We start from the raw sequence: 26,793 nt of genomic DNA on the forward strand, positions 1-26,793 counted from the left end.
GGAGCCCACGCTCTGCAACGAGAGAGGCCACTACAGTGAGGAGCTCCTGCACAAATAGAGAGTGGCCCCTGGTCTCTGCAGCTAGAGAGAAAGCTGCGAGCAGCAGTGAAGACCCAGCACCGGCGAAATAAATACATAAACAAATATTAAAGGAAAGAAATACATCCTCACCAATGCCCTCGGTGACACAGAGATCAGTATTGTGTGGAAAGGCACAGACATCCTGAAAGTGAAGGCTTAGCCAGCTTACCTCACTCTTTTTTTCTGTCTGTACAAGAGAGAGGGAGATGATGACACTCTGGCCCAATAAAGGAGCTTTTTCAATAATTACAAAAGTAAAATTCTAAGCAGTTAAAAAAGAAACATTCACTGGTAGTGTTTTTTAAATTTCTTTTTTCAATCTTGAAATTGATGGTGTCTTATATGACGAAATACAGTGTATGTGTTATGAACCTCTTGCCGTCCCCAGTTCTTTTAGTTCATAGGTTTCTTTTATTTTTTTTTTTTTTTTCGGCCGCCCTATGCAGCCTGTGGGATCTTAGTTCCCCTGCACTGGGGATATGGAGTCTTAACCACTGGACCATCAGGGAAAGTTCCTTAGTTCCTGTTACAGATGGCTGGTTAGTATTCATTGTGGAGGTGCACTTTACCTGCTCAGCTGCACTGGCAGCCTGTAAATCCTGAATCACGGTGCTCACCTCCCTTCGGACTTCCCAGGAGGGGGCCCAGCAGCGCCTTCTTCCTTCCTCTTCCTAGCAGTGTGTTAATTCGGCTTTGCTCTCCCAGGCTAAGCTGTGAGATCCTTTTTAAGTCCGAGGCATGGTAACCACTGGCAGTCATCTGGATTTGAGGACTGGGACGAGACATGTGATGGTAACCTTAGGAAGCAGAAGTCATTGGAACTAGTGATCAGGGGTCCTTGGATTATGTCTGTGTGTCTCCCCAAGTGTTTGAGGGGTCCTTGGGTTATGTCCATGCATTGCCCCACCTTTTTGTACCACTGAACATCACTGACCACGCCCTGAGTGCTGTGGGATCCATCCCAGGCTCCTGCCAGGCCCTGTATGACCTGAGTCCACTTCTCTCTCCAACCTCCTCTTCAATTCCTCCTGTTTCCTTACTCTCCTCCAGCCCTCCCTATTTCCTGCTTCTGGAACATTCCACTTCCACTCCACCCCCGAGCGTTTCTGCCTGCAGTTCCTCCTGTCTTGAATGCCTTTTACACAGCTGCCCTTCTCTAATTCTCTAGGACTCAGCTCAGCCATGCCCTGTAAGAGAGGCTTTCCATTTCACCTCTGCTATAGCTCCTCCATTCACCATATAATTACATCCCTCGTTTGTCGTGATCTCTGTCTCTGTCGCTTCTCTGTTTTGTTCACCACTGTAATCCAATGCCCAGCACTTAGCAGACAATAAATACCACTAGACACTCAATAAACATTGCTGGACTGAATCAATAGTATTAAATCGACTGATAATGCTGAGTTGGAAGGAATAGAAACTGCTCCTTGTTATCCAAGAGGGCACTAGTGAATCCATCAGGGAACACTTAGAGGGAGGCAAATTGATCAGCTTTTCAGCAGTTCGAGCTTCTTGGTGGTGGGGCGAGTGCCTTCTCTGTGGGGAGCAGTCAGCAGTGGTTCAGTGTTGTCTACAGGATTCTTGCCCTGGATGTCGGGGCAGGAGCAGTTTGACCTGTGTTCTCATCACATCTCCATCACCTACTGGTCTTGCTTCAACTGCACATGTGACGTTTACCACTAGATGGCGAGAAATGATTCCTAAACCAGTGTTTCTTTCTTTCTTTTTTTTTTTTTTTGATAATTGCTTGTGGGATCTTAGTTCCCCCACCAGGGATTGAACCTATGTCTACTGCAGTGGAAGCTCAGAGTTGCAAGTCTACTGCTGGACTGCCAGGGAGTTCTTAAGAACACTCTTTTCATAGCACTTATATACCCAACATACATTGAAACAGAGGTTTCACAAAAGCAGTCCTGACTTCTCCAATATAGTATGATGCTGCTATTTTCTGCTTTACTGTGTTCTACTTCATTTTTTAAAATGGAGATTTGCAAACTATTACATTGATTTTGTGATATGAATGGGTCACAACTCATTGCTTGAAAAGCGCTACTTTCATTGGCCGAGATGCATGTCTTAGTTCCCCAACCAGGAATTGAACCCTTGCCTTTAGCGGTGAAAGCATGAAGTCCTAAGCACTGGCCCTCCATGGAATTCCTGAGAATCACTGTTTTAGACAGCTGAGCAAGTTTGCTTTGTAAAACTCTGTGGGTCTGCTGTTCTCCTTGGACAGTCTGGGCTTTTAGCAAATTGTGTTCCTTAGTACTTTGTGTGTTTGTGTGTTGAGTTGCTGCCTCGAGTAGCTCCACATATGTGCCTCCTTGTGAATGCCTGTGGTTGTGGAGACATGGGTGCAGGAGACTGGGGGGCATGTTTGTACAGAATTCAGCAGCTATTGCCGTTAAGGCAGCGGTAAGCCTTGATAGTGGGGCCTTCCCAGGCGGCACAGTGGTAAAGAATTTGCCTGTCAGTGCAGGAGATTCAGGAGACACAGGTTTGAGCCCTGGGTTGGCACGATCCCCTGGAGGAGGAAATGGCAACCCACTCCAGTATTCCTGCCTGGGAAATCTCATGGACAGAGGAGCCTGGTGGGGCTACAGTCTGTGGGGTTGCAAAGAGTCAGACGTGACTGAGCGACTGAGCACATAAGCCGTGTTGGTAGGTATGAAGAAAAGAAAAGATGTAAATGTGTGTCTGGGAGCTTAGAACTTAACTGGGTGACACCATACACGCACACACACACTCGCTTTATGTTTCAGCTTATTTACCAGGCAATGTGGAGTGGATGTGTCATGCGGGATATCACTTAGGATGCTTAAGGTTGTAAGTAACAGAAGCCTGACTCAATTTGATGTAAGTGGTAAAGACATTCATTATCTCACTAATTTTTCCTTGCGAGGTAGAGAAGGCTCTGGGCCCCTGGGGGGTGTGGTATGGCCCTAGGGATCCAGATTCCTTCCCTGACTTCTCATTTGTCCTGAGGCTGGTTCCACTCATGATTGCCTGGAGATTTCCAGTGGTAATCAGGGCTTTAGCTCCCCAGCTTGGAACACAGCGTCTGTCATTCTTGTAGTGTAGACTAGGGTTGAGAACCTTTAGGCTACCCTGGCATTTTCCAAATTGGAGCTGTTTTATTTGTTCCTGGTTTCTCCACCACAGCCTCCTTAAGGGACATGAAAGGACTGACAGAGTCAGGAGAAATACTTTGTTAGTTATTAGTGATATTTGCTGTTTATTTTGGGGTCTCCCTTCCCCTGGACACAAAACTTTTGTTTGAGCAGAGTTACCTGACTAGCTCCGGCCAGTGAGTTTGCTGTGTGAATAAATGTTCGAAGAGCTGTATGAAATATGAGGTGAGCTTGCTTGCTGTTTAGGGTCCTGGGAAAGGAATGAATGATATGTGGGAACAGAGAGGTAAGAAATGACTGGTGGGAAGTGTGATAGGAATGACTGTGAATTTAAAGGTGGATGGATGAGTCTGTTTAAACTTGGGCTGGAGCATTGAATGTTATTTGACTTTTTATTTTTTTAAATTGAAGTGTAGTGGATTTTTTACAGTGTGTTAATTACTGCTTACAACATAGTGATTCAGTTATACATATGTATGTGTGTGTGTGTATACTCCCACACATACGTTCTTTTTTAAAATACTCTTTCCTGTTATGGTTCAATGTAGGATATTGAATCTAATTCTCTGTGCCATACAGTAGGACTTTGTTGTTTATACAGTCTGCGTATAATAGCCTACATCTGCTAACCCCAGCCTTCCTCTCCATCCTTCCACCAATGCCCTCCCCTTTGACAACCACCAGTCTGTTCTCTATGTCCATGATTCTGTTTCTGTTTCACCAGTTCAGCTCAGTCGCTCAGTCGTATCCAACTCTTTGCGACCCCATGGGCTGCAGCACACCAGGCTTCCCTGTCCATTACCAACTCCCGGAGCTTGCTCAAACTCATGTCTATCGAGTCGGTGATGCCATCCAACCATCTCATCCTCTGTCGTCCCCTTCTCCTTCTGCCTTTAATCTTCCCCACCATCAGGGTCTTTTCCATTGAGTCAGTTCTTTGCATGAGGTGGCCAAAGTATTGGATCTTCAGCTTCAGCATCAGTCCTCCAATGTGTATTGAGGACTGATTTCCTTTAGGATTGACTGGTTTCATCTCCTTGCAGTCCAAGGGACTCTTAGGAGTCTTCTCCAACACCACAGTTCAAAAGCATCAGTTCTTCGGTGCTCAGCCTTCCCTATAGTCCAACTCTCATATCCAAACATGATTATGGAAAAAACCATAGCCTTGACTAGACGGACCTTTGTCGGCAGATGTTTCTGTTTCATAGATAGGTTCATTTGTGTCATAGTTTAGATTCTAAATTTAAGTGATATCACATGGTATTTATCTTTCTTTTTCTGACTTCACTTATTATGATAGCCTCCAGTTACATGATTTGTCCAGAGATAAATCTCTGGATCCTTGATCTGGTTCCTGGGAACTTGCCCATGGAACCTGGCCTGACCCTACTCTCTAATCACCTGTTTCCTTTTTCATCTCTTTCAGGTTTGCAGTGAGCATTGGCTACTGGCAGGACCCTTACATCCAGCATTTGGTGAGACTTTCTAAAGAGAGGAAGGCACCTGAAATTAACAGAGGCAAGTGCCCAGCTCCCTCCCCTACTTCTCATGAATCCCTGGGGTTCTAGGAATTCATTCTTAAAAAGAGAGTTCTGGGGTGTACTATCTTCACCAGAGTGTGGAAATGCTCGTTTCCCAGCTTCCACACCAGCACAGTGTATTATGAAACTTTTAATCTTTATTCCTCTGGTACATGAAAAATGGTGTTTTACATTCCTCTTATTTTAAGGTGTGGTTAAAACTCATTATTCTGCATTTAAAAGCCACTTACATATCTTTTACTGTGAGCTGTCTGTTCAGGTAGGGGGTTATTTTTGTTGTTGTTGCCCTATTTGTTAGTAACACTGTTAGGTTCTGCAAGTAATTTCTAGCAAGGAAGTCAAAGGATTTGAGACAGGAGTGTGACTTAGTTGCAGCCAGATTGGAAAATTGACCACTGACCATGATTCTTGTGGGTTGGGGGAATCTTGGTGCTGAAGATGGGTCCTGTAGGTGGGTTCTATAAGAATTGCAGAGAAATGTGTAAATGGTGGTTCCTGAAGAGAAGGACATGGTAGTTAACATTGAACTGAGGGTAAGATTGGGCAGCAGTTAGCCTGGGTGAGGCCTGGCCAAGAGGCCCTCCTGAAGCCCGCCTCCGCCGCTGTCCAGACAGATTTCCCAGGGAATGTTGTGGAGGCAGGCAGCCGCCGTTCTTCATAGTCCTGGGCCGCATGGCAGCCCCCTTCCTTCTTCCTCTCCCGGGTCCACATCTCTAGAATGGGGACCTCTAGCCCAGGAGGAGAGCACTGCCCAAATGTCTGAGGTGAGAACCTTTTTCCCTCAAATTGAATCCATTGTGGATGATATTCTGCAGAATACAATAAAGATGATTTGCTAGAGGCATTTCCCTAATGGTCCAGTGGTTAAGACTCCATGCTTCCACTGTAGGGAGCGTGGGTTTGAGCTCTGATTGGGAAACTAAGATCTTGCATGCTTCGCGGTGCGGCCAAAAAAAAAAAAAAAAAGGTGATTTACTCAAAAAATAAAATGCAAACACAAGCCCAGAGTATTTGTTTGTTTATAAGTCATGTAGGGATTAGCAATTGATTATTTGGCTGAACCACACAGCTTTGTGGGATCTTAGTTCTCTGCCCAGGGATCGAACTCTGGTCCCCGGCAGTGGAAACACAGAGTCCTAACCCCTGGACTGTTAGGGTATCCCCCCAATTATTTATCAGTACATTCACTAAAATTTCTCTGTCAAATGACAAAGTTTCTGCATGCTTCTCAGATTTTTCTCTTAAAGCATTCACACCTTGAGTATCAGGCCTTTAGAACAGATAGCTGCTATCTTCCTGTCTCTCTTCTGGGTTTCCCGTCTCCTTTGTTCCAGCTTCTCACCCTAGAGCTTAACAAGTCCATTAATTAGGCCACCACTTGGTGGTATCTTCGCTTCCCCGCTCCACCACCCTCACGTTGGTGATGCCATTTTATAAACACAGAGGCTGTAACCCACACAGGATGGAAGTTAAAGGAACAAGATAAAAATCATGGCGCTCTTTGCTTTGACATTCATCTGCCCAACTTCCTGACCTAAAAATGTTATTTTCCATGTGTGCTCAGTCCCTGAATCGTGTCCGACTCTTCGGGACCCTATGGACTGTAGCCAGGCTTTGTCCATTGGATTCTCCGGGCAAGAATACTGGAGTGGGTTGCCATGCCCTCCTCCAGGGGGTCTTCCCAACCCAGGGATCGAACCAGCATCTCCTGCTTCTCTTGCATTGCAGACAAGTTTTAGCAGAATACTCATTAACTTTCCCTAGAGCCGTGAAAAAGCACCTTTCCAAGAGGACATTTGGATCAGATGTCTTGATAAAAGACACTCGTCTTTCCTAAGTAACAGAACAGGGCATTTTATTTTTCTTAAACTACCATTTAATTTGTACTTATTTTGGTCTGACCAGCTAAAAAGGGAGAATTTGAAAGTCATTATTTCTCCTGACCCTGAAGAAGGGCAAAGTGTTGTTTTGCTCTCCCTAGCACTCTGGGCTTTGCACGGATTATTACTGGCGTCACCAAGTGATAGCTTGCCTCTCTGTCTGTCGCTTAGGATACTTTGCTCGAGTCCATGGCGTCAGTCAGCTTACAAAGGCATTTCTACGGAAGACGGAATGTAATTGTCAAATTCTAAATCTTGGGGCCGGGATGGATACCACCTTCTGGATGTTAAAGGTAAATTTCCCCCCTTTTCTCAAGTCATTTTAATTTAGTTTGTTGAAGATGTTCACCTGGTTCAAAAACTTTAAAAAATAGATTAAAATGGGGTGACAGCCTGTCTTCCATCCCCCACAACTTCCATCAGCTCCGTACTTTATCCCACCAGGGCCCTAGTGAAGATAAGTGGGTTGTTGCTCACATTTTGCTGCCACAAACAGGGTTATAATACAATTCCTTGGGTACATTTTCCTGTGCACATGTGGATGTGTATCAGGATAAAGAACTCTACCAGTAGAACTGCTGAGACAAAAGAAGACATGTGTTTGTAATTTTGATGAGAACTGAAGATTTTATTGTTAGAATAACAGTGTCTTAGGTAGTAACATTGGGAGATTTGCAAGACTGGGTAAAGATAACATGATCCAAAGCCTTTTTGAAGTCATTCTCTGATTTGATTCCTCAACTGTTCTGTTTGGGGTTGTTCAAGGGCAGGTGGGATTACACTCACTCACAGGTAGAGGAAACTTGGGTCTGGTTAGTGGCAGACCCAGCGCTGAAGTTCTGATCTTTGATTCCTGGACTGGATTTTATCACCAAATCTTTTCCCTACAAATATCTCACTGATGGCATTTTTCTTTCTTTCCTTTTTTTCTGGTAGGTTTGTACAGATTTTTCTTGGTTCTTCTATCAGGTGGCAGTAATGGGTATGTGCATTTCTCCAGATTTCTTGCCGACAGAGAGCAAGATAAATCAGAAGGTATAGGCATAAGTCAACCTACATTATCTGTTTTGTCTCCTGTCACCTGACAAGAAGGTCTTTGGTCTTAAGAACTCTCCACCTTTCTCTTACTCAAAAATCAGTGGCCTCAACATGGCCCTGGTGTTAATCATTTGCCGCTGCATTCCTCCTTCTGGATGAGATAACTGATATTTATGACGTGCTTTTTTTTTTTTTTAATCGATTTATTTATGGCTGTGCTGGGTCTTCGTTGCCGTGCAAGCTTTTCTCTGGTTGCGGCAAGTGGGGACTACTCTTTAGATGCAGGGCGTGGGCTTCTCATTGTGGTGGCTTCTCTTGTTACAGAGCTTGGGCTCTAGGGCACAGGCTCAGTAGTTGTGGCACGTGGACTTCAGCAGTTGCTGCTCCCGGGCCCCAGAGCACAGGCTCAATTGCTACCGCTCTGTGGCATGTGGGATCTTCCCGGATCAGAGATTGAACCCGTGTCTCCTGAATTGGTAGGCAGGTTCTTTACCACTAAGCCACCAGGGAAGTCCCTATGAAGTGCGGTTACATATGTGACCTCAGGAATTAACATGAGAGCTCTGTTGGGGGAGCTTACACAGATGGGGAATATGGGGTTTTGCAAGTACTTCCCCCATATTGGACAGCTAGTAGCATTGGGATGTGGGACAACATTGGCCTCCAGCTCATCAAGTTCCCAATTCCTTCCTCTTTTTTCTGCACACAGCCCTGTGGTCACTTGGGGGGCTCTTTTCTATGGGTTAGTTGTGCCTCTGTAACACCGTGACCTTTGTGTGGTTCCACTGGAACAGAATGCAGTGTAAAAGAGTGTATCGCCAGCATCAATACAGGCTGCTGGAGAGATCCCTCCTCCTGATACCCTTTGGACTTGGTCATGTTTTTTTTTTTTCTTTTTCCCCCGTCTTGTAGGTGGTTTAATCATTAGTAAATCTGAGATTTTAATTTCTGAGCAAGGTACACTGAGGCATATGTGCCCCTTACAAGAAAAAAAAGACAAGGGGCTTCCCCAGCGGCTCAGTGAATAAGAATCCGCCTGCCAAATAAATGCATGAGATAGGGGTTCAATCCCTGATTCGGGAAGATCCCACATGCCACAGAGCAGCTAAGCCCATGCACCCCAACTACTGAGCCTGTGCTCTAGAGCCCAGGAGCCTCAACCACTGAGCCCATGTACCGCAGCTCCTGAAGCCTTCATGCCCTGGAGCCTGTCCTCTGCAACAGGAGAAGCCGCGGCAACTAGAGAGGAGACACTGCACGCTGAAATTTGAAAAAAGCCCACGCAACAGTGAAGACCCAGCACAGCCAAAAATAAATAAATTTATTAGAAGAAAAAGAGGCGAGGAAGGGGACTAGTGCAGGGCCTCAAAGTCCTATGTAGGAATTTGGAAATCAGTGTAATTATCTGATAATTATATTGATCTGAAGGGTTTTTTTTATCTAAAGTTCTTCTTTTTAAGACAGATATTATCTGGTTTGTTCTCTTAGAGCAAAGGTTGCACAGGCCAAATCCAGCCTGCCACCTGTTTTTGTGAATAAAGTTTTATTGGAATACGGCCACGCACATTTATTTACATCTCACGTATGGGCTGCTCTGGCACTTGGACAGCAGGGCTGAGTAGTTACGACAGAGATCTTTGGGTCTGCCAAGGCTAAACTGCTTACTCTCTCACCAGAAAGTTTGCTAATCCCTGTTTTAGAGCTGTATGTGCCTCTATAAAAGGGCAGGGAAATCTTGTCCATTGATCTTGATGTCTTGGGCTCTTTCCACCTGGGACGGCGCCCCCAGCTCCCCCAGCAGAGGTTTCTGCAAGTCACAGGCTTTCTGGGGCCACGACCATGTGAGCTCATTCTGTATAATCTCAGGGGCTCAAGACTGAACAGTCAGATGCCCATCTTGAGGCAGCAGGCAGGAACAGGGAAAGGTGATCTTGTCATAAGCAAAAATAAAGGGTAAGTGAAACCCTGTAAGGGTCCTTGGTCCTTTTTTTATTGTCATTTTTAATCGGAGTGTAATTGCTTTACAGTGTTGTGTTGGTTTGTGCTGTAGAACAACGCGGGTCAGCTGCGCTGCTCTTAGTCCCTGAATCATGTCCGACTCTGCGACCCCACGGACTGTAGCCCGCCAGGCTCCTCTGTCCACGGGATTCTCCAGGCAAGAACACTGGAGAGAGTTGCCATGCCCTCCTCCAGGGCATCTTCCCCGTCCGGGGATTGAGCCCAGGTCTCCCGCAGTGCAGGCGGGTTCTTTACCGTCTGAGCCTCCCCGCGAAGCCCAGGTGGATCAGTGTGCATGTATCCCCTCCCTCTTGAGCCTTCCTCCCCCCCCGTCCCGCGCCTCTATGTCATCACAGAGGGCCTTGATTCTTGGTGGCCCAACCAGAGGATCAGTTGTTGGGGGGAAGCAGTCTCAAAGTTGGCCGCCAGTGAAGCAGTCCATCACGTTGGATCTTTGATGAACCTCCCTCTTCCTCGTGGCTGTTCCCTGCTGCCCCCTGGTGGCCACGCTCAGCCCTGGGTGTCTCCCTGCCTCCCGTGCCCTGTGAGCTACTTGGGAGTGGTGTCAGAAGGGCCACAGCGAATCGCAGAATGAAAAGTTGAAGCATCACTTGCCAGAGCCATTTTGCCCTTTTCTGGAAGCTAAGAAAGAGGATGGCTGTTTGTGAAAAGCTCCCGATGTGCCTTTTAGAAACTTTCTTTTGACAGTGACCCCTTATTCAGAATTCTTAGGAGGATCAAGTGCCTAAGTGCCTGGGAAAGCGATTTAAAAAGTAAAAAGCGATGTAGGACGCTATGCTGTCCTTCATTTATTTGCTTTGGATTGTCCTTGTGATCTTCTGGAATTTTAGGCCCCTCCCCTTTTTTTTTTAATTTTTAGTAGCTTTTTTGACTGTACTGGGTCTTCACTGCTGCACACAGGCTTTCTCTAGGTGCAGTGTGCAGGCTTCTCACTGTAGTGACTTCTCTTGGTCCAGAGCACAGGCTCTCAAGCACCGGCTCAGTAACCCCATGGCATGTGGAATTTTGCTGGACAAGGGATCAAACCTGAGTCCCGTGCATTGGCAGGCAGATTCTTAACCACTGGAACACCAGGGAAGTCCCAATTTTAGGGCGTTCTTATTGCTCTGTACCTTGTGAGTAAAAGTTCTTGAAAAGTGTTGTAGAATTTCTTAGCAAAAGTCATTTTGGTGTATCCTTTAAACACGTCCTCCGAATATCTTCAGACAGCTTTTACCTAGCCCTGCTCTGCATTCGTGCAGCAGGTGTGTGTTGCAATTCCAAGAGTGAACAGCTGAGGGTGGGTGAGCCCAGGTTTCCTCTGATGGCAGGAAATCGTGTTATCCCTTTGTGTTCTGTTGCTTTTTTTTCTTCCTTCTTCCATCCCTCTCCTTCTCCCTGCTTTCCTCTTCTTTCCCTCTTCTCCCAAACCAGATCCCCTGAAATTTTGACTGAGGACCATTTTCCATGTGGGTGGATCTCCTCATTCTGTTCCTTGCCCTTAGGGGTCACCTTCCTGCCGGGAAGTGCGTGCTCATGGTTTCTGCCCCCATCACTCTGCCCTTGGGCAGGTCTGCTCCCACTTCCGACCTGTCCTCCGTCTCTCATTTGCTGTTGTTGTTGTTCAGTTGCTAAGTCATGTCCGACTCTTTCTGACCCCTTGGACTGCAGCACGCCAGGCTCCCCTGTTCTTCACCACCTCCAGGAGTTTGCTCCACTCTTCTCCAGTAGTGTACTGGACACCTTCCGACCCGGGGGGGCTCATCTTCTAGCGTCATATCTTTTTGCCTTTTCATATTTTTCATGGGGTTCTTGCAGTGAGAATACTGGAGTGGTTTGCCATTGTCTCCTCCAGAGGATCACATTTTGTCTGAACACTTCACTTTGACCCGTTTGCCTTGGGTGACCCTGCATGGCATGGCTCATAACTTCACTGAGTTACAAAAGCCCCTTCTCCACAACAAGGCTGTGATCCATGCAGGGGCCATCTCTCGTTCCTGTCTTCATAAATGGTATTCTTAGCTGCCAGATCGCTCAAGTCAGAAACAAGGGTATCATCCTTACCCCGCCTTTTTGTTTGTCCTGTCCTACACCAGAGAAGCCCCCACCAGTCTCTGGATATCAGCCCGTTTCTGGGTATAGGTTGTGGGGCGTCTTGTTTCTTGCTAAGTCTTGGGGTGTGGGGAGCTGCTACAGCAAATGGGGGTGGTGTTTTTGTCTTCACAGCTGAAGATACATCTGAGAAGTACAGTTGAATTACGGTGTGTTAGAGCAGAGTGATTCAGTTATACATATGTCTTTTCCCTTAGAGGTTATTATGAAATATTTACTAGAGTCTTCTGTGCTATACAATAGGTCCTTGTTTGTTATTTTCTATATAGTAGTGTGTATATATGGGCTTCCCTGATAGCTCAGCTGGTAAAGAATCCACCTGCAATTCAGGACACCCTGGTTTGATTTCTGGGTTGGGAAGATCCCCTGGAGGAGGGCATGGCAACCCACTCCAGTATTCTTGCCTAGAGAATCCCATGGACAGAGGAGCCTGGTGGGCTACCGTCCAGAGGGTCGAAAAGAGTCAGACACGACTGAGTGACTAAACACCCAGCAGGGTATATACATATAAAATTCCCAGTTTATCCCTCCTTTCTTTCCTCTTTGATAACCGTAAGTTCGTTTTCTGTGTCTGTGGGTCTGTTTCTGTTTTGTACATAAGTTCATTTTGTATCATTTCTTTTTTTTAGATTCCACATATAAGTGATATCATATAATATGACATAATATTATGTTAGTTTCATAGTATTATTACATAGTGATCTCATATCTGCATACTTTTGTGTGTTTGTGTGTGTGTGTTCAGTTGCTTAGTCTTGTCCGACTCTTTGCGACCCCATGAACTGTACATACCAGGCTCCTCTGTTCATGGAAGTCTCCAGAACTGGACTCCAAGAATACTGGACTGGGTTGCCATTTCCTCAAGGGATCTTCTCAGTCCAGGGATCGAACCTGGGTCTCCTGTGCCTCCAGAATTGCAGGCGGATTCTTTACCTATGAGTCATTGGGGAAACCCATTTGCATACATTTGGGGCTAAGTTACTGATTGGACAGGGAGGAGAAGCTGGGAAGAATTGTAGCACAACCAGTAGGTGACTGGATGGGAGTGTAACCACTGACCAAGCTAGAAAAAGCAAGCGAGAAGCAGGGCTGTGTGTGTGTTTCACACTTTTAAAAATTGTAGCCACAGTAAAAAAAAACAAAAACTGTACACCCCTTCAGTTCAGTTCAGTTCAGTCGCTCAGTTGTGTCTGACTCTTTGCAACCCCATGAATCGCAGCATGCCAGGCCTCCCTGTCCATCACCAACTCCCGGAGTTTACTCAAACTCATGCCCATCGAGTCGGTGATGCTATCCAGCCATCTCATCCTCTGTCGTCCCCTTCTCCTCCTGTCCCCAATCCCTCCCAGCATCAGGGTCTTTTCCAATGAGTCACCTCTTCGCGTGAGGTGGCCCAAGTATTGGAGTTTCAGCTTCAGCATCAGTCCTTCCAATGTACACCCCTAGCCAGGACCTGAATCTATGAACATATGTCTGTACACACAAGATATAAGGGCAGCTATGGTGCCTACTAAGTAAGGGCAGGCCCCATTCTGAGTGTTACTCATGTGTTTCTTCTTTAATGTTCACAACCCTATGAGGTGTTAATCATTTTCTCTACTTTTCAAATAAGGAAACATTGGCCCAGGATTTTAGTGACTGTCCCAAGGCCTTACAGCAGACAAGTGGTGTAGTGGGGATTTGAGCTTTCCCCCACTCTTGGGCTCCAGAGTACCTGCTGTTCACCACCCCACTGTTCTCCACTATCTCAGGAAAAAGTAAATATATCACAAAATAATGCTGACCCTAATTCCATGTGAAATTTTCTGATATATATTACACCCCCAGTCTGCTGGTTACAACTTACCACATTGGTTTCTTGACCCTCTCTAATAGGTCTCAAGCTGTGTTTTTGAGAAATACCCTCATGTCCTGCATCCAAACCACCTCTTAACATCCCTGTGACCATTCTCCTGTTCAGACTCTCCATCACTTCTCTTTTGGACGACTACAATAATCTCCTTTTCCCCTTCATCCATTCTTGACGCTGAGACCAAGTAAATTGGAGAGTACATTTCTGACTATATCCTTCCCCTGATTTTATTTTAATTAATTTATTTTATTTTGATCACTCTTTGAGGCATGTGGGATCTTTGTTTTCCCACCAGGGAACAGACCTTTGCCCCCAGCAGTAGAAGTGTGAGTCTTAATCCCTGGACTGCCAGGAAGGTCCTCATTACCCTGAGTTTAAATCCTTAAGCACCCCCATTGTTCTTAGGGCCCTAGGACTTGGTACATGCAAGTGATCAGTAAATGTATGAGTAATAATTGTATAAAAATTGCAGGTGTGCTCGGTCACAAAGTTGTGTCCCGTGGACTGTAGCCCACCAGGCTCTTCTGTCCATGGGATTTCCCAAGCAAGAATACAGGAGTGGGTTACCATTTCCTTCTCCAGGGGGTCTTCCTGACCCAGGGATCAAACCTGCATCTCCTGCATTGGCAGGCAGGTTCTTTACCACTGAGCCACTGGGGAAACCTTGTATAAAGATGACTCTCTGTTTTTTTCTCAGGATGAAGATCTTCTACCAAGGAAATATTTTGAAGTCGACTTTCCGATGATAGTCACGAGGAAGCTGCATAGCATCAAGTAAGTGTGACCTTGGCAGAAGCAGGAGCCTGGTGGGATTCGGAGCCAGCTCTGGGAGACCTCAGGTCCGGATGCAGGAGACTGCACGTTTCATTCCCTCCCTCCTCTCTCTTTTACCCCAGGACCCTCATTCCAACTTACTGTGCAGTTGTCAACAGGAAATATACCATCCTTTGTCACTCTTCTCTCTGTTTATGTCATTCCCTTGAATATTAACAAAAAAGTGACTTGTAGTAGATTAGCAATCTGAATTAAAAAATTTTTATGGAGTATAGTTTATTAACAATGTTGTGTGTTAATTTGAATTTTTGTGTGTATTTTGCTTACTCCTTTATATCCCTCGGGTATAGAAAGGTGCTTGGCCCCAGAATGGATATGTAGTAAGATTCTTTTTTTTTTTAAATAACAAGAGCATATTTGTTTGTTAATTTTTTTGTGCCTGCTGAGTGCTGGGCAGGCTTTCTCTGGTTGTGGCAAGCGGGGGCTGCTCTCTAGTGTCCTGAGGGCCTCTCATTCTGGCGGCCTCTCTTGTTGCGGGGCACGGGCTCGTGGGCAGTCGGACTTCAGTGGCTGTGGCTCTCGGGCTTAGTGGGGTCTTCCTGGACCAGGGATCGAACCTGTGTCCCCTGCGGTGAATTCTCAACCACTAGACCATCAGGGAAGTCCATTCAGAGTTTTTTGAGTGAATGAATGGGAGGCTGAAGTTATAGTTACTCTGTAAGAGATGTTATAGGGGCCATTCTGAGTTTAGTTTTCAAGGAGTTTGCCAAGTTGTAAGTGATGAGTTTGCTAATCTTTGCCAATTTTCTTTGCCCACATTAAATGCTTCACTTGGATGGTCCTCCTCAATCCTCAGAGCCGACTCATAAATTAAGTGGCATCATTGACCCCTTTCTACAGGATGAGAAAACTGAGGCTCAGAGAAGTTTACTTAATTTGCCTAAAGTCACCTAGCTAGAAGGGGGTGGAATTGAAATTTAAACCCTGACTTCAAGACCAAGGTTAAGGTTTTCCAACAGTTATAACCTACAGGTCCACTCTCCTTTTTATAATGGTCATATAAATAAAATCCCAATTCTTACATTTAACCAAATTTTTGATAAGCACAAAAGTTTCTGCTTATCCTTTAGAGATGTCTAATTCTCTAGACATCTAGAGAGAATTGGAGGTCATTTTCAAACTTTATTTTTTTAGTTTATCCTTGTATCTTTTGTCACTGCAGGACATGCAAGGACATGCAAGACACTGCATGTCTTGCAGGACGTGCAAGAGATGCAAGTTTGATCCCTTAGTCGGGAAGAGCCTCTGGAGGAGGAAATTGCAGCCTGCTTCAGTACTCTTGACTGGAAAATTTCATGGACGGAGGAGACTGGAGGGTTACAGTCTAAGGGGTCACAAAGGGTCAGACATGACTGTGCACACACACACATGAAAATAAGTTTTTTTACCCTTTCTAAATACAAAATTATATCTCACATTAAATATGCTTTGAAGCTGCTATACTGGAATTCTGATGTTCTGGGAGCACTACGAAGTGTGACTAAATACAAACTGTGACTAAACTTGTTGGAACTCTCGAGTGAAATCAGGGCAAGTAGGCTCAAGGCCCAGGGTGGTTTTCTGGGGTTAAAAAGCATTGACATTTGTGAATGGTTGTTGGGATATTGAACTTGGTTCTCTGATTCCTGATTTTTTGCATAGTCTTTTTTTTTTTCTCTGTCCATACCATGGCCTGTGGGATCTTAGTTGCCTGAACAGGGACTAAACCCAGGCCCCTGGCAGTGGAAGCACAAGTCCTAACCCCTGGACTGCCAGGGAATTCCCTAGTTTTTTGCAGATTCTTGATTGAGGGAGTTATCACATAAATGTTACTAAACTTTAGGTCCCTGTAGCAGTCAATATTTTTAGTTTGTCTGTGAGAAATAATAAGCTATCTTAAAAAGTTCTGTTTGAGAAGAGGCAAGACACTAGTGATGACTTGAAAAATACTGGAACATTTGAACAATTCTTGCTAGCCTGTCTGTAGCTGTTTCTAAGTAAGTGTGTTGTGATCTGTTTGTGATTTGATAGCAGATTCTCAGTGTAAAGCTTAGCTGACCTAACCTGAGACTTGTATCACATAGACTTTTACTGTATGGGTCTAAGGTCAAGTGTGATTAAACAGATGACCGTTTGGCATGGTCCTTCTTTTGAACACTAGTGATATTGGATTGGCCAAGGAGTCTGTTGGATATTTCCATAACATCTGATGGAAAAACCCGTGAACTTTTTAGCCAACCCAGTATCTGTTTGCTGTGTCTGTGTGAGTGTGTTTTAGCGGTAAATGAGCTACTTGCCTCATCTTTCTTTTTCCCATCTTCTGCAGACTGAAACCTCTCCTATCAAAACCCATTTTAGACTTGCATTCAGAGGACACACTTCAAATGGGCAAGTATCCGTAACCTGAGTCATAGGCTGTAGGACCATGTCAGCTCTTTTTTCCCCTTTTCTTTTTAAAGGTTGAGTGTGAGTGTGTGTGTGTGTATTTGTGTGTGTGTGTGCGCGTGTGCACATGTGCACTCACATCTGTCCTTCTGTTGCTGCAATGTTCTCTTCCACCACTGTTACCAGGAAGAAATTTAAAATGGTTTTTGGTATGACTCAGGCTTCCTTGATAGCTCAGTTGCTAAAGAATCCACCTGCAATGCAGGCGACCCCAGTTTGATTCTGGGTCAGGAAGATCCCCTGGAGATGGGACAGGCTACCTACTCTAGTATTGGGCTTCCCTTGTGGCTCAGCTGGTAAAGAATCCGCCTGCAATGCAGGAGACTTGGGTTCGATCCCTGGGTTGGGAACATCCCCTGGAGAAGGGAAAGGCTACCCACTCCGGTATTCTGGCCTAGAGAATTCCATGGATTGTATGTATAGTCCATGGGGTCACAAAGAGTCAGATGCAGCTGAGCAACTTTCACTCACTTGGTATGACTCACCTTAGATGTCCATAGGTCCCCAATCCTAAACCTTTTTTTTAGAGAGAATTTAAATTAGTTGTCAGCATTTCAAAAATAGGAGATTTTTCATGAAAGTCTTGATTTCCAGTTTTGCTTGGAAATATCAGATCTTGGAAAACATCAGATCCTGACTCCTGCATGGTGGTCACTGGGCAGCAGCCGCCTTGGTTAGACAGGTCGTGTCCTCCCCAGCTCTGACCCCGCCACCCACTCTTGTCTCACACCTGACCTGCTTCCTGGTTTATGTCACCTGCTTGGCCCCTGCCTTTATTTTTCCCCTCAAAAATTTTTTTAAAATTTATTTATTTGGCTACACCAGGTCTTAGTTGCAGTACTCAGGATGTTCCATCTTTCTGCAGCCTGCAGGATTTTTTCAGTTGTGGCATGTGGAATCTAGTTCCCTGCAAAGGAATTAAACCTGGCCCCTTCCATTAGGAGTGTGGAGTCTTAACCCCTGGGCCACCAGGGAAGTCCCTCCCCCCCAAGTTTTAAGTATGAATGCTTGCAACAACACTTTCCTCATTTCTAAAGCCTCTCAAATTATAGTAAAACTCTTCCAGAATGTTCCATCATTCTCAATCTGTATCTGATAGAGACGTTAAAGGGCCTTATTAAAAATTCAGGTCAGAAAATGTGCTTAGAGAGGACGGCCTTCTCGGATGGGTGACGTAGATAGCACAACAAATGTCAGATAATTAGGTACGCCTCCTCTTTCACACAACCGCAGTGCCTTAGACACCTGCTAGTGATCAGATTACTAAGAGAGTTTCCACGGAAAGTAATATCTCCCCCATCCTCTGTTGCCCTTACACAGATTATAAGTAGAAACTGTTCAAGCTTTGTCATTTGCTGGCCGATTTGCTTTCTCCACACTTTGCCTATCATAATTTTCTATATGTTTCGTTAATATTTGAGTCAGAACAATTATCTGTAGTAAACTGTTTAATATTTTGCTGGAACTTTGATCCATCAGTGTAGAAACATACGAAGGAGAGAGAACCTTCCCCTTATCCAAGATAACCAGTGTTCCGAGTATTTTCTCATATAGATGAACAGTGTACCCAGAGAAAGGTGAATATACATATAATGAAGTACATACATAAATATAATCCAATGCCTGGTACATAAAAGATTCAGTAAATATTTGTTGAATGAATGTCTATACAGATTGAATAAATATCTGTTGTAGTTTAACATGTATTTGTTGAATGAATGAATCTATGCTTCTATATATGAATATAGGTTTATATGTAATTTTATTTTATTTTTATTTTTTTTTAGTTCTACCACTTTATTGCTACCAACCCATTTCCCTCCACCCTCATGCATACATGCTCAGTCATGTAATCCCATGGACTGCAGCCCGCTGGGCTCCTTTGTCCATGGAGTTTTCCAGGCAAGAATACTGGAGTGGGTTGCCATTTCCTTCTCCATATATGTAATTTTAATAAAATAATTTATACGTACTGTTTTGTGACTTGCTCTTTTCATGTCCTGCTAAATCATGACTGTCATTTCATGTCAGTGTATATAATCCTTCCTCATTATTTCTAGTGGCTTTATAGCCATTTCCTCTGCACCGAAATTCCATTTTATTTAATCTAGTCCCTACTGATGGTCCCTGATAGCTCAGTCGGTAAAGAATCTGCCTGCAATGTAGGAGACCCAGGTTCGATTCCTGGGTTGGGAAGATCTGCTGGAGAAGGGATGGGCTACCCATTCCAGTATTCTTGGGCTTCCCTTGTGGCTCAGCTGGTAAAGAATCTGCCTGCAATGCAGAAGACCTGGGTTCGATCCCTGGATTGGGAAGATCTCCTGGAGAAGGGAAAGGCTACCCACTCCAGTATTCTGGCCTGGAGAATTCTGTGGACTGTATAGTCCATGGGGTTGCAAAGAGTTGGACACAACTGAGCGACTTTCACTTTCACTGATGGTCATTTAGGTTGCTGCCTTTTTATGTTTCTATATTCAACAGTGTTGTAGAAGACACGTGTATATGTGCATATTTGCAGAAATTGCTAGGTTAAAGGATTGTGCATTGTGAATTTTAATAGCTACCAAGATGATCTTGAGAATTCTTTTTATTAATTTATGTGTTCACTAAGAGTAGATGAGGATACTCTTTCCCTAAATCTTCACTAACACTGGATATTTTCATATATTAAATATTTTTAAATATTGGTAGAAATTTGCCAATCTGATTAGCTGAAATGATGTCCTGTTGTCTTAAAATCTTATATAACTGAGTGCTAGTGAGTTATTTTTCTTATATTTCATTAGTCTTTGGGAATTTCTTTGTAAATTTCCTTTGCCCAATTTTTTCTTCAGTTGCAATGTTTTCTTTTTTTTTCAGTTTATAGGAACCCTTATAAAAATAGTTCTTTGATAAATGCCTTTTGTCAGTTTTTTTAATTGCAGATTTTTTTTCTTATTCTTGCTTGTCTTTTTTAACTCTGTGTCTTAATGTGGGCAAATTTTCCAGTCTTTATAGTTGTTGTCTTTCCAGTCTTTTATAGTTGTTCATGTTGCCACTGTACTGAGAAAAGAGAAATTGAATAAAAATAAATAAAAATTAAAATGCAAATGAAAATCTGAGAAAAGTGATAGGTGATAATAAAAGTGACAAAAATTTTTAAATTATCCTTTTTCTTCAAACCTGTGGGTCTGTCATTTTAAGAATCACCACTGTTTGTCAATAAGAAAGAAAGAGTGTTGACAAATTAAACAGATACATTATCAACTGTTAGATGCATCCTGATTTCAGACATGTTAAAATGTTTAAAAAAATATGCATCTTAGAGTTAATGATAGATGTTTTCATAAGCTGCAGTATTCATAGGGGAAAAAATTTAAAATATATATATGGATACACAATGAAAAATAACTCAGGATGAGTTCTTAAAAAGTAAGTCAGGTTCTATGACTTTTCTGCTTAAATCTTCCCAGAGCCCAAATCCACAAGGTTAATCAGTCAAATGGATGCCGCCTCATTTTGTTTTTGACCATAGTAACAAGGATCTTGCCACACTGCCCTCCTGCCGTCCTCTGATTGTGCCACGCTCTCTCTCATCTTCAGACCTTTCTTTTTCCTCTCCCATTGGCCTGGAGCTCTTTCCCCCTGGTTTTGCTTGATGGGCTCCATGTCATCACGCACATCTCATGTCAGCTGCCACGTCATACTCTACGCATACTATTCTGTTGTTGTTCAGTTGCTCAGCTGTGTCCCAAGTCTTCGCAGCCCCATGAACTGCAGCACACCAGGCTCCTCAGTCCTCCACTGTCTCTTGGAGTTTGCCTAAATTCATGTCCATTGAGTCAGTGATACCATCTAACCATCTCATCCTCTGTTGCCCTCTTCTCCTCCTGCCCTCAATCTTTCCCAGCATCAGGGTCTTTTCCATTGAGTCATCTCTTCATATCAGGTGGCCAAAGTATTGGAGCTTCAACTTCAGCATCAGTCCTTCCAATGAATATCCAGGCCTGATTTCCTTGAGGATTGACTAGTTTGATCTCCTTGCTGTCCAAGGGACTCTCAAAAGTCAGTTCTCTGGCACTCAGCCTTCTTTATGGTCCAGCTTTCACATCCATACATGACTACTGGAAAAACCATAGCTTTGACTGTATGAACCTTTGTTGGCTAAGTGATGTCTCTCCTTTTTTAATATGCTATCTAGGTTTACTGTCCTCTTTTCTTCATAGCACTTAATACTCTGATGTTATCTTGATTCTTCATTTGTTCTGTGACTCACTGTCTCCCTCTCTGAAGGGATCAGCCTCATGAGAGCACGGATCCTTCCTGTCTCATTCATCCCTGTATCCTCAGCACCCAGAACAGTGCCTGGGACACAGAGATTGTTAATGGAATAAACACATACCCGAAGGCTTGAATGAACGAACATTTATGTTTTTGTAATCCATCTCAACTCCTGTGTGGAACTGGATGAATATGAAGTAAAAAGGGCAACCCAGTCAAAGCATTTCCAAATATCAGGCATTTCAACTGAACCCTAAGAAGGAGAAACTCTAGGGAGAAGGTTGTTTCAGTCAAGGCAAGTGCAGACAAAGGAGGAGTGTGCAAGGATGCTGAAAACCCAGAGTGACTGAACTTGGCAGTGGGGCGGTGTGCGTGACTCACAGGGAAGCTGGTGAAGCAGGGACTGCATCACCTTGGATCTTGTAGGCCAGGCCAAGAAGTCTGGACTCTGTTCTAAGGGAAGTGGGATCCTGTTGCCACAAGACCGCCCCCATCTTTGTATGCTCTCTACACTTGCCCACTGTTCATCTTCCCTGCTGGATCACAGGCCCCATGCGGGCAGGACAGTATCTCCCTGTTCATCCACTTATTCCCAAAACTCAATGCCCTGGACATAGTGAGAGCTCAGTAAGTATTACCGGGTGGACTGATGGACAGTCTGTGTGGTCCAGAAATCCACCTGAGGCTGAATCCATTTTACAACACGCCGCCCCCCCCACCTCTTTTTTAAACTGAAGTATTCTAGGAAAATCTATAGACCTAGAAACACCTTGCAGTCCTAATAATGAGTCTGTCTTTGAAGACATACAATAAATGAGATTGATGGGCTTCACTCCAGCTTAACAGCACATAGGAACCCATCTCTCTTGAAATGCTGACTTGGAGGTGATGGAAGAGATCATGACTTGTATGTCCTGTGGATTCTCTGTGTGTGTGTGTTTACACTGTTGCCTTTTGTAGGCATGAGCTTAATGAGGCAGATAATTAAAGGCTGTGTGAGCTTTTGCTCTGAAACAAACCACTGGAAAGCACATGGCTTAAGATAACAGCTGTCTGTTTATCTCACCACCTTGCAACTTGCCAGTTTGCGTTGGGTTCATCTGGGTTGGGGACTTCACTGGTGGCTCAGATGGTAAAGAATTGCAGGAGACCCAGATTTGATCCCTGGGGTTGGGAAGATCCCTCAGAGAAGGGAATGGCTACCCACTCCAGTGTTCTTGGACGGAGGAGCCTGGAGGGCTGCAGTCCATAGGGTCTCAGAGAGTCAGACATGACTGAGCGACTAACAGTTTTCATCTGGGTGGAGCTTCTCAGCACCTGCCTGGATTTCATGATCTGTGTCTGGTCTTCACAGAAGACCTCTGTGACATCCCAGGCATTGGGTCAGAGAAGGAGTCCCTACTTTCCTGGGATCACAGTGCCCTAAGCGCCTCAGTAAACTTTTCATAGTGACTCTGGGTCACAAAACATATCAACAATTCTGTTTATTAATAAGTTTAGGTTCAAGCATTATAAGCATTTATATTCTAACAGTTTCTTGATCATTTGAAAAGAAAAGATGCATACAGTTTAAGAACAGATGCTCGTTTAATTTCCTTCTTAAATAACCACAGTTACTTCCAATGGAGTGGCATTTTTTTTTTTTTTTTAAGTCACAGTCATATCTGATCAACTTTGCAGAGATAGAGTGTCATTAAAAGTGAGTGTACAGAAGTCTCAAGTGGACACTGTGACTGCTTTGGACTGGTGATTTGCTTGTGTCTGATCCATGTTGAGTGTTTCTGTGTTTCCCTCAAAAATTTATTAAAACATCCTGCTCTGCCAAGTTGGTTGTGTTGTCCCAGGACACCTCAGGGTACACAGTTTGGAAACCAGGAAGCTTGTACTTTAAAAAATAATTATTTTTGGTTGCACTGGGTCTTTGTTGTGGAGCATGGACTCTTTGTTGCTCTGTGTAGGTTTTCCCTCGTTGTGGCAAGTGGGGGCTGCTCTTGTTGGGGTGCTCATTGCAGTGGATTCTCTTGTTGCAGCTTGCGGGCTCTAGAGCATGGGCTTTCATTGTTGTGGCACAGATTTAGTTGCCCTGCGCCATGTGGGATCTTAATTCCCAGTCCAGGGATCGAATCCATGTCCCTTGCACTGGCAGGCAGATTCTTAACCACTGGACCATCAGGGAAATCCTGGAGTGAGCTCTTTTACATTGCCCTTAATGTTTGCTGTAGCCATATGAGGTTTCCGTTGTCTGAATTTTATGTTTAGAAGAAAGGTAGGCATGAGTGGTATGTCATATGACTGGGAGCTGGCAGAATAGAGCTTTACTCTTAGGGTTGTTTTGACTCCAAAGCCTGTTCTCTGCCGATGCGTTTCAGAGAATTTTCATCTTGGGAGCCATGTCCTGTTCCCAAGCTACAGTATGTTACATTTCCCCTATCTGAGAATAATTAAAACTGTTCAAGGATTTTTTTTAAACTTCAACATCAACTAATGATCTTCAAATTTTTGTGTGTAAGTCTAGCACAGTGTTTTCCGCCTCAGTCCTCCTAACATCTGGGGCTGGATAATTCCCTGTTGGGGGACTGTCCCACAAAATGTGTAATGTTTTAGCAGCGTCCCTGACCTCTACCTACTAGACGCCACTAGCATCCCCCAGTTGTGACAACCCAGAATGTCTCCAGACGCCACCCAGTGCTCCTCAGGGACAAAGTTGAGAGCTGCTGCCTGAATGAAATGATGACCAAGCCTGAGGATTAGGATTTTTATACCTGTCTTGCCATTCTGGCCTTGTATTAATTTGTTCTTAATTTTTAAAAAAAACCATGTCATGGTGCTATACCTTCAGGACGTCTCCCTTTTAAATCCTCTTAGAAGTCAATCCTGTAATGATTGATCACAGAGAGAGCTCCTGGTAGCAATTTAGGGTTTTAAATCAATGTTAATTTACTTTCCAGAATTGGGTGGGTACCAGCTATTCCTTGAGAAAGTTGTTCTTATGTGAATATCACACAAAATGCTTGGAAGTCCCCTTCTATTTTTCTCTTCCAAAGTAGAATATAGAAATAAAGGAAGGGATTCTGAGTCTCACTTTGGTGAGAAGGTCTTTTTCTCACCTGCTTTCAGAGACATTCTAAAGACACCAAGGCTTTTCTGTTGTTTTCTGGGTCTCTTGCCACTGTTAGATTTTCTAAAACTGGCGCATTTTCCTAGAATAGCAGTGTGTGCTCACTCATGTCTGGCTCTTTTGCGACTCCGTGGAGGGTAGCCCGCCAGGCTCCTCTGTCCATGGGATTTTCCAGGCAAGAATACTGGGGTGGATTGCCATTTCCTTCCCCTGGGGACCTTCCTGATGCAGGGATTGAACCCAAGTCTCTTGAGTGTCCTGCATTAGCAGGTGGAGTCTTCACCACGGTGCCACCTGGGAAGTCCCAGAATAGGATACCTCCCTTGAAACTTACCCTGGGCCTGTATCTTCTTTCTGTTTCTTGTGAAATGAGGGTCAGGCATTCTTCAAGGGCAGATAACAGGCTTTCTATTTCTGCACAGCTTGAGTAGCCCCTGACTTCTGAGGATCATGACAGGTGTGGTGTTTGTGTGATTTAGAGCATCAGAGTGTATCGTTTGATGACACCTTGGGGTCATTGTGTCTAGGGCTTCCCAGGTAGTATGCCAGCTTGCCTGGGAATACAGCTGGGCCACTGCTGGGTACACCCCGGGTCATCGCCCCTTGCAACTCTGCCATACCTTATGTTCAATTGTTAAGAGTAATCATGACCATGTGCAATTTTTGCGTTGCATATACCTTTAGATCCACATCTCTTAGTAAGACGGGTCTCTTGTGAATTGCATGGTCCAAGGGAACCACATGCTTCAACATTCTGGGCCTCTCTCTCTTTTTTTGTGGTCAGGGATGGAAAACCTTAACTTTAATATCTATGTTATTTGTCAGGAGGCACACAGGCATTTGAGAGTCATTGCTTGTTTTCACAGCAGGGCAAGCAAGTGCCTTCACATCCTTTATATTCTTTTCTGAACTCGGCTGTTGCAGTGCCCAGGACTGACTCTGGGTCTCCTAGCTTTGTCCTTGGGTGGTTTCCTGCCATGTGACAGGTTCCTAGAAGGTATATCTTGTTAGCTTACGGGATGTGGCCAAGTGTATTTGAACTAGCTCAGTGGGGTTCTCAGGAAAGTAAGGGAAAACCAGCTCACATGCTGTTTCCCTTCCTAACACTTTTTTGCTGTGGGTTCTCAGGAGAGATCTGAGTTCTCAGCAAGGATGCAGGGTGGCTGTCGAATGTCCCAGCTCCTTCCATGGTTTGTACCTTTGAGGAAGTTGAGCAAACAGTGCTTGGAGTAAATAATCAAGCCATTTAATTTCTTTTTTTATTCTAATCTATATTTAAAAATGGAAAGTTTAAATTGAAAAGAATTTCAGGGCTACACAAAAATAATGTGACTAGATTGATGAATCTCCTTGTACCATCGCCTAATTTTATTGCCAGTGTCATTTCATCTGTACCTGTGGTTCTAAAAGTGTAGTCCCTTGGGACTTCCCTGGTGGTCCATTGGCTAAGACCCCATGCTTCCTATGCAGGGGGACCTGGGTTTGATCCCTGGTCAGGGAGCTAGATCCCGCAGGCTGTAACTAAGACCAGGTACAGCCAAATAAATAAATATTGAAAAAATAAAGAAAAGTATAGTCCCACACTAACAGCATCAACACAATCTGGAAACCTACTAGAAATATGGATTTCCATTTTTGAAAAGACCCTGATGCTGGGAAGGATTGCAGCCAAGAAGAAAAGAAGGCGGCAGAGGATGAGATGCTTAGATGGCATTACTGACTCAGTGGACATGAATTTGAGCAAACTGTGGGAAATAATGAAGGATAGGGAAAGACTGGCATGCTGTAGTCCATGGGGTCACGAAGAGTCAGATACAATTTAGTGACTGAATAACAATAACAACATTTTAAAAAAATATGAATCAGAAACTCAAGGGGTGGAGCCTGATCAGTTGTTTCAACAAGGTCTCTGGGCGATTCTGATTCCTGCCAAAGCTTGTGAATCACAATATATACCATTTCTTCCAACCTCTGTTGGAATATCTTAAAGGGAATATTGTTTTACCTGCCTCCTGAGAAACTGGTATGTGGGTCAAGAAGCAACAGTTAGAATCTTACGTGGAACAACTGACTGGTTCAAAATTGAGAAAGAAGTATGACAAGGCTGTATATTGTCACCTTGTTTATTTAACTTACATGCAGAGTACATCATGCGCAATCCCTGGCTGGATGAATCACAAACTGGAATCAAGATTGCCAGGAGAAATATCAATAGCCTCAAATATGCAGATGATGCCACTCTAATGGCAGAAAGTGAAGAGGAACTAAAGAGCCTTTTAATGAGGGTGAAAGAAGAGAGTGAAAAAGTTGGCTTAAAACTCAACATTCAAAAAGCTAAGACATGACATCTGTTCCCATCACTCATCACAAATAGAAGGGGAAAAAATGGAAGCAGTGACAAATTTTATTTTCTTGGGCTCCAAAATCACTGCAGATGATGATTAAAAGACACTCATTGAAAGGAAAGCTATGACAAACCTAGATAGCATATTAAAAAGCAGAGACATCACTTTACTTGTAAAGGTCT

General features: G+C 44.1%; 1 protein-coding gene across 4 annotated transcripts in view; it reads left to right on the forward strand.

Annotated features, from left to right (window-relative positions):
* Positions 1-26,793, forward strand: part of LCMT1 (leucine carboxyl methyltransferase 1) — a 65,230-nt gene that overhangs the window by 19,825 nt on the left and 18,612 nt on the right. For all 4 annotated transcript variants that reach the window (XR_011485470.1, XR_011485472.1, XR_011485471.1 and 1 more), the window contains exons 2-5: positions 4,636-4,727; positions 6,802-6,923; positions 14,328-14,404; positions 16,770-16,831. Coding sequence is in view for 1 of the 4 variants with exons in the window: in XM_070461067.1 (XP_070317168.1) it covers positions 4,636-4,727; positions 6,802-6,923; positions 14,328-14,404; positions 16,770-16,831 (353 nt within the window). In the remaining 3 variants the exon portion in view is untranslated. The remainder of the gene's footprint in view (positions 1-4,635; positions 4,728-6,801; positions 6,924-14,327; positions 14,405-16,769; positions 16,832-26,793) is intronic.

This window comes from Odocoileus virginianus, chromosome 33 (genome assembly GCF_023699985.2).
Source record: "Odocoileus virginianus isolate 20LAN1187 ecotype Illinois chromosome 33, Ovbor_1.2, whole genome shotgun sequence".
Taxonomy (NCBI): domain Eukaryota; kingdom Metazoa; phylum Chordata; class Mammalia; order Artiodactyla; family Cervidae; genus Odocoileus; species Odocoileus virginianus.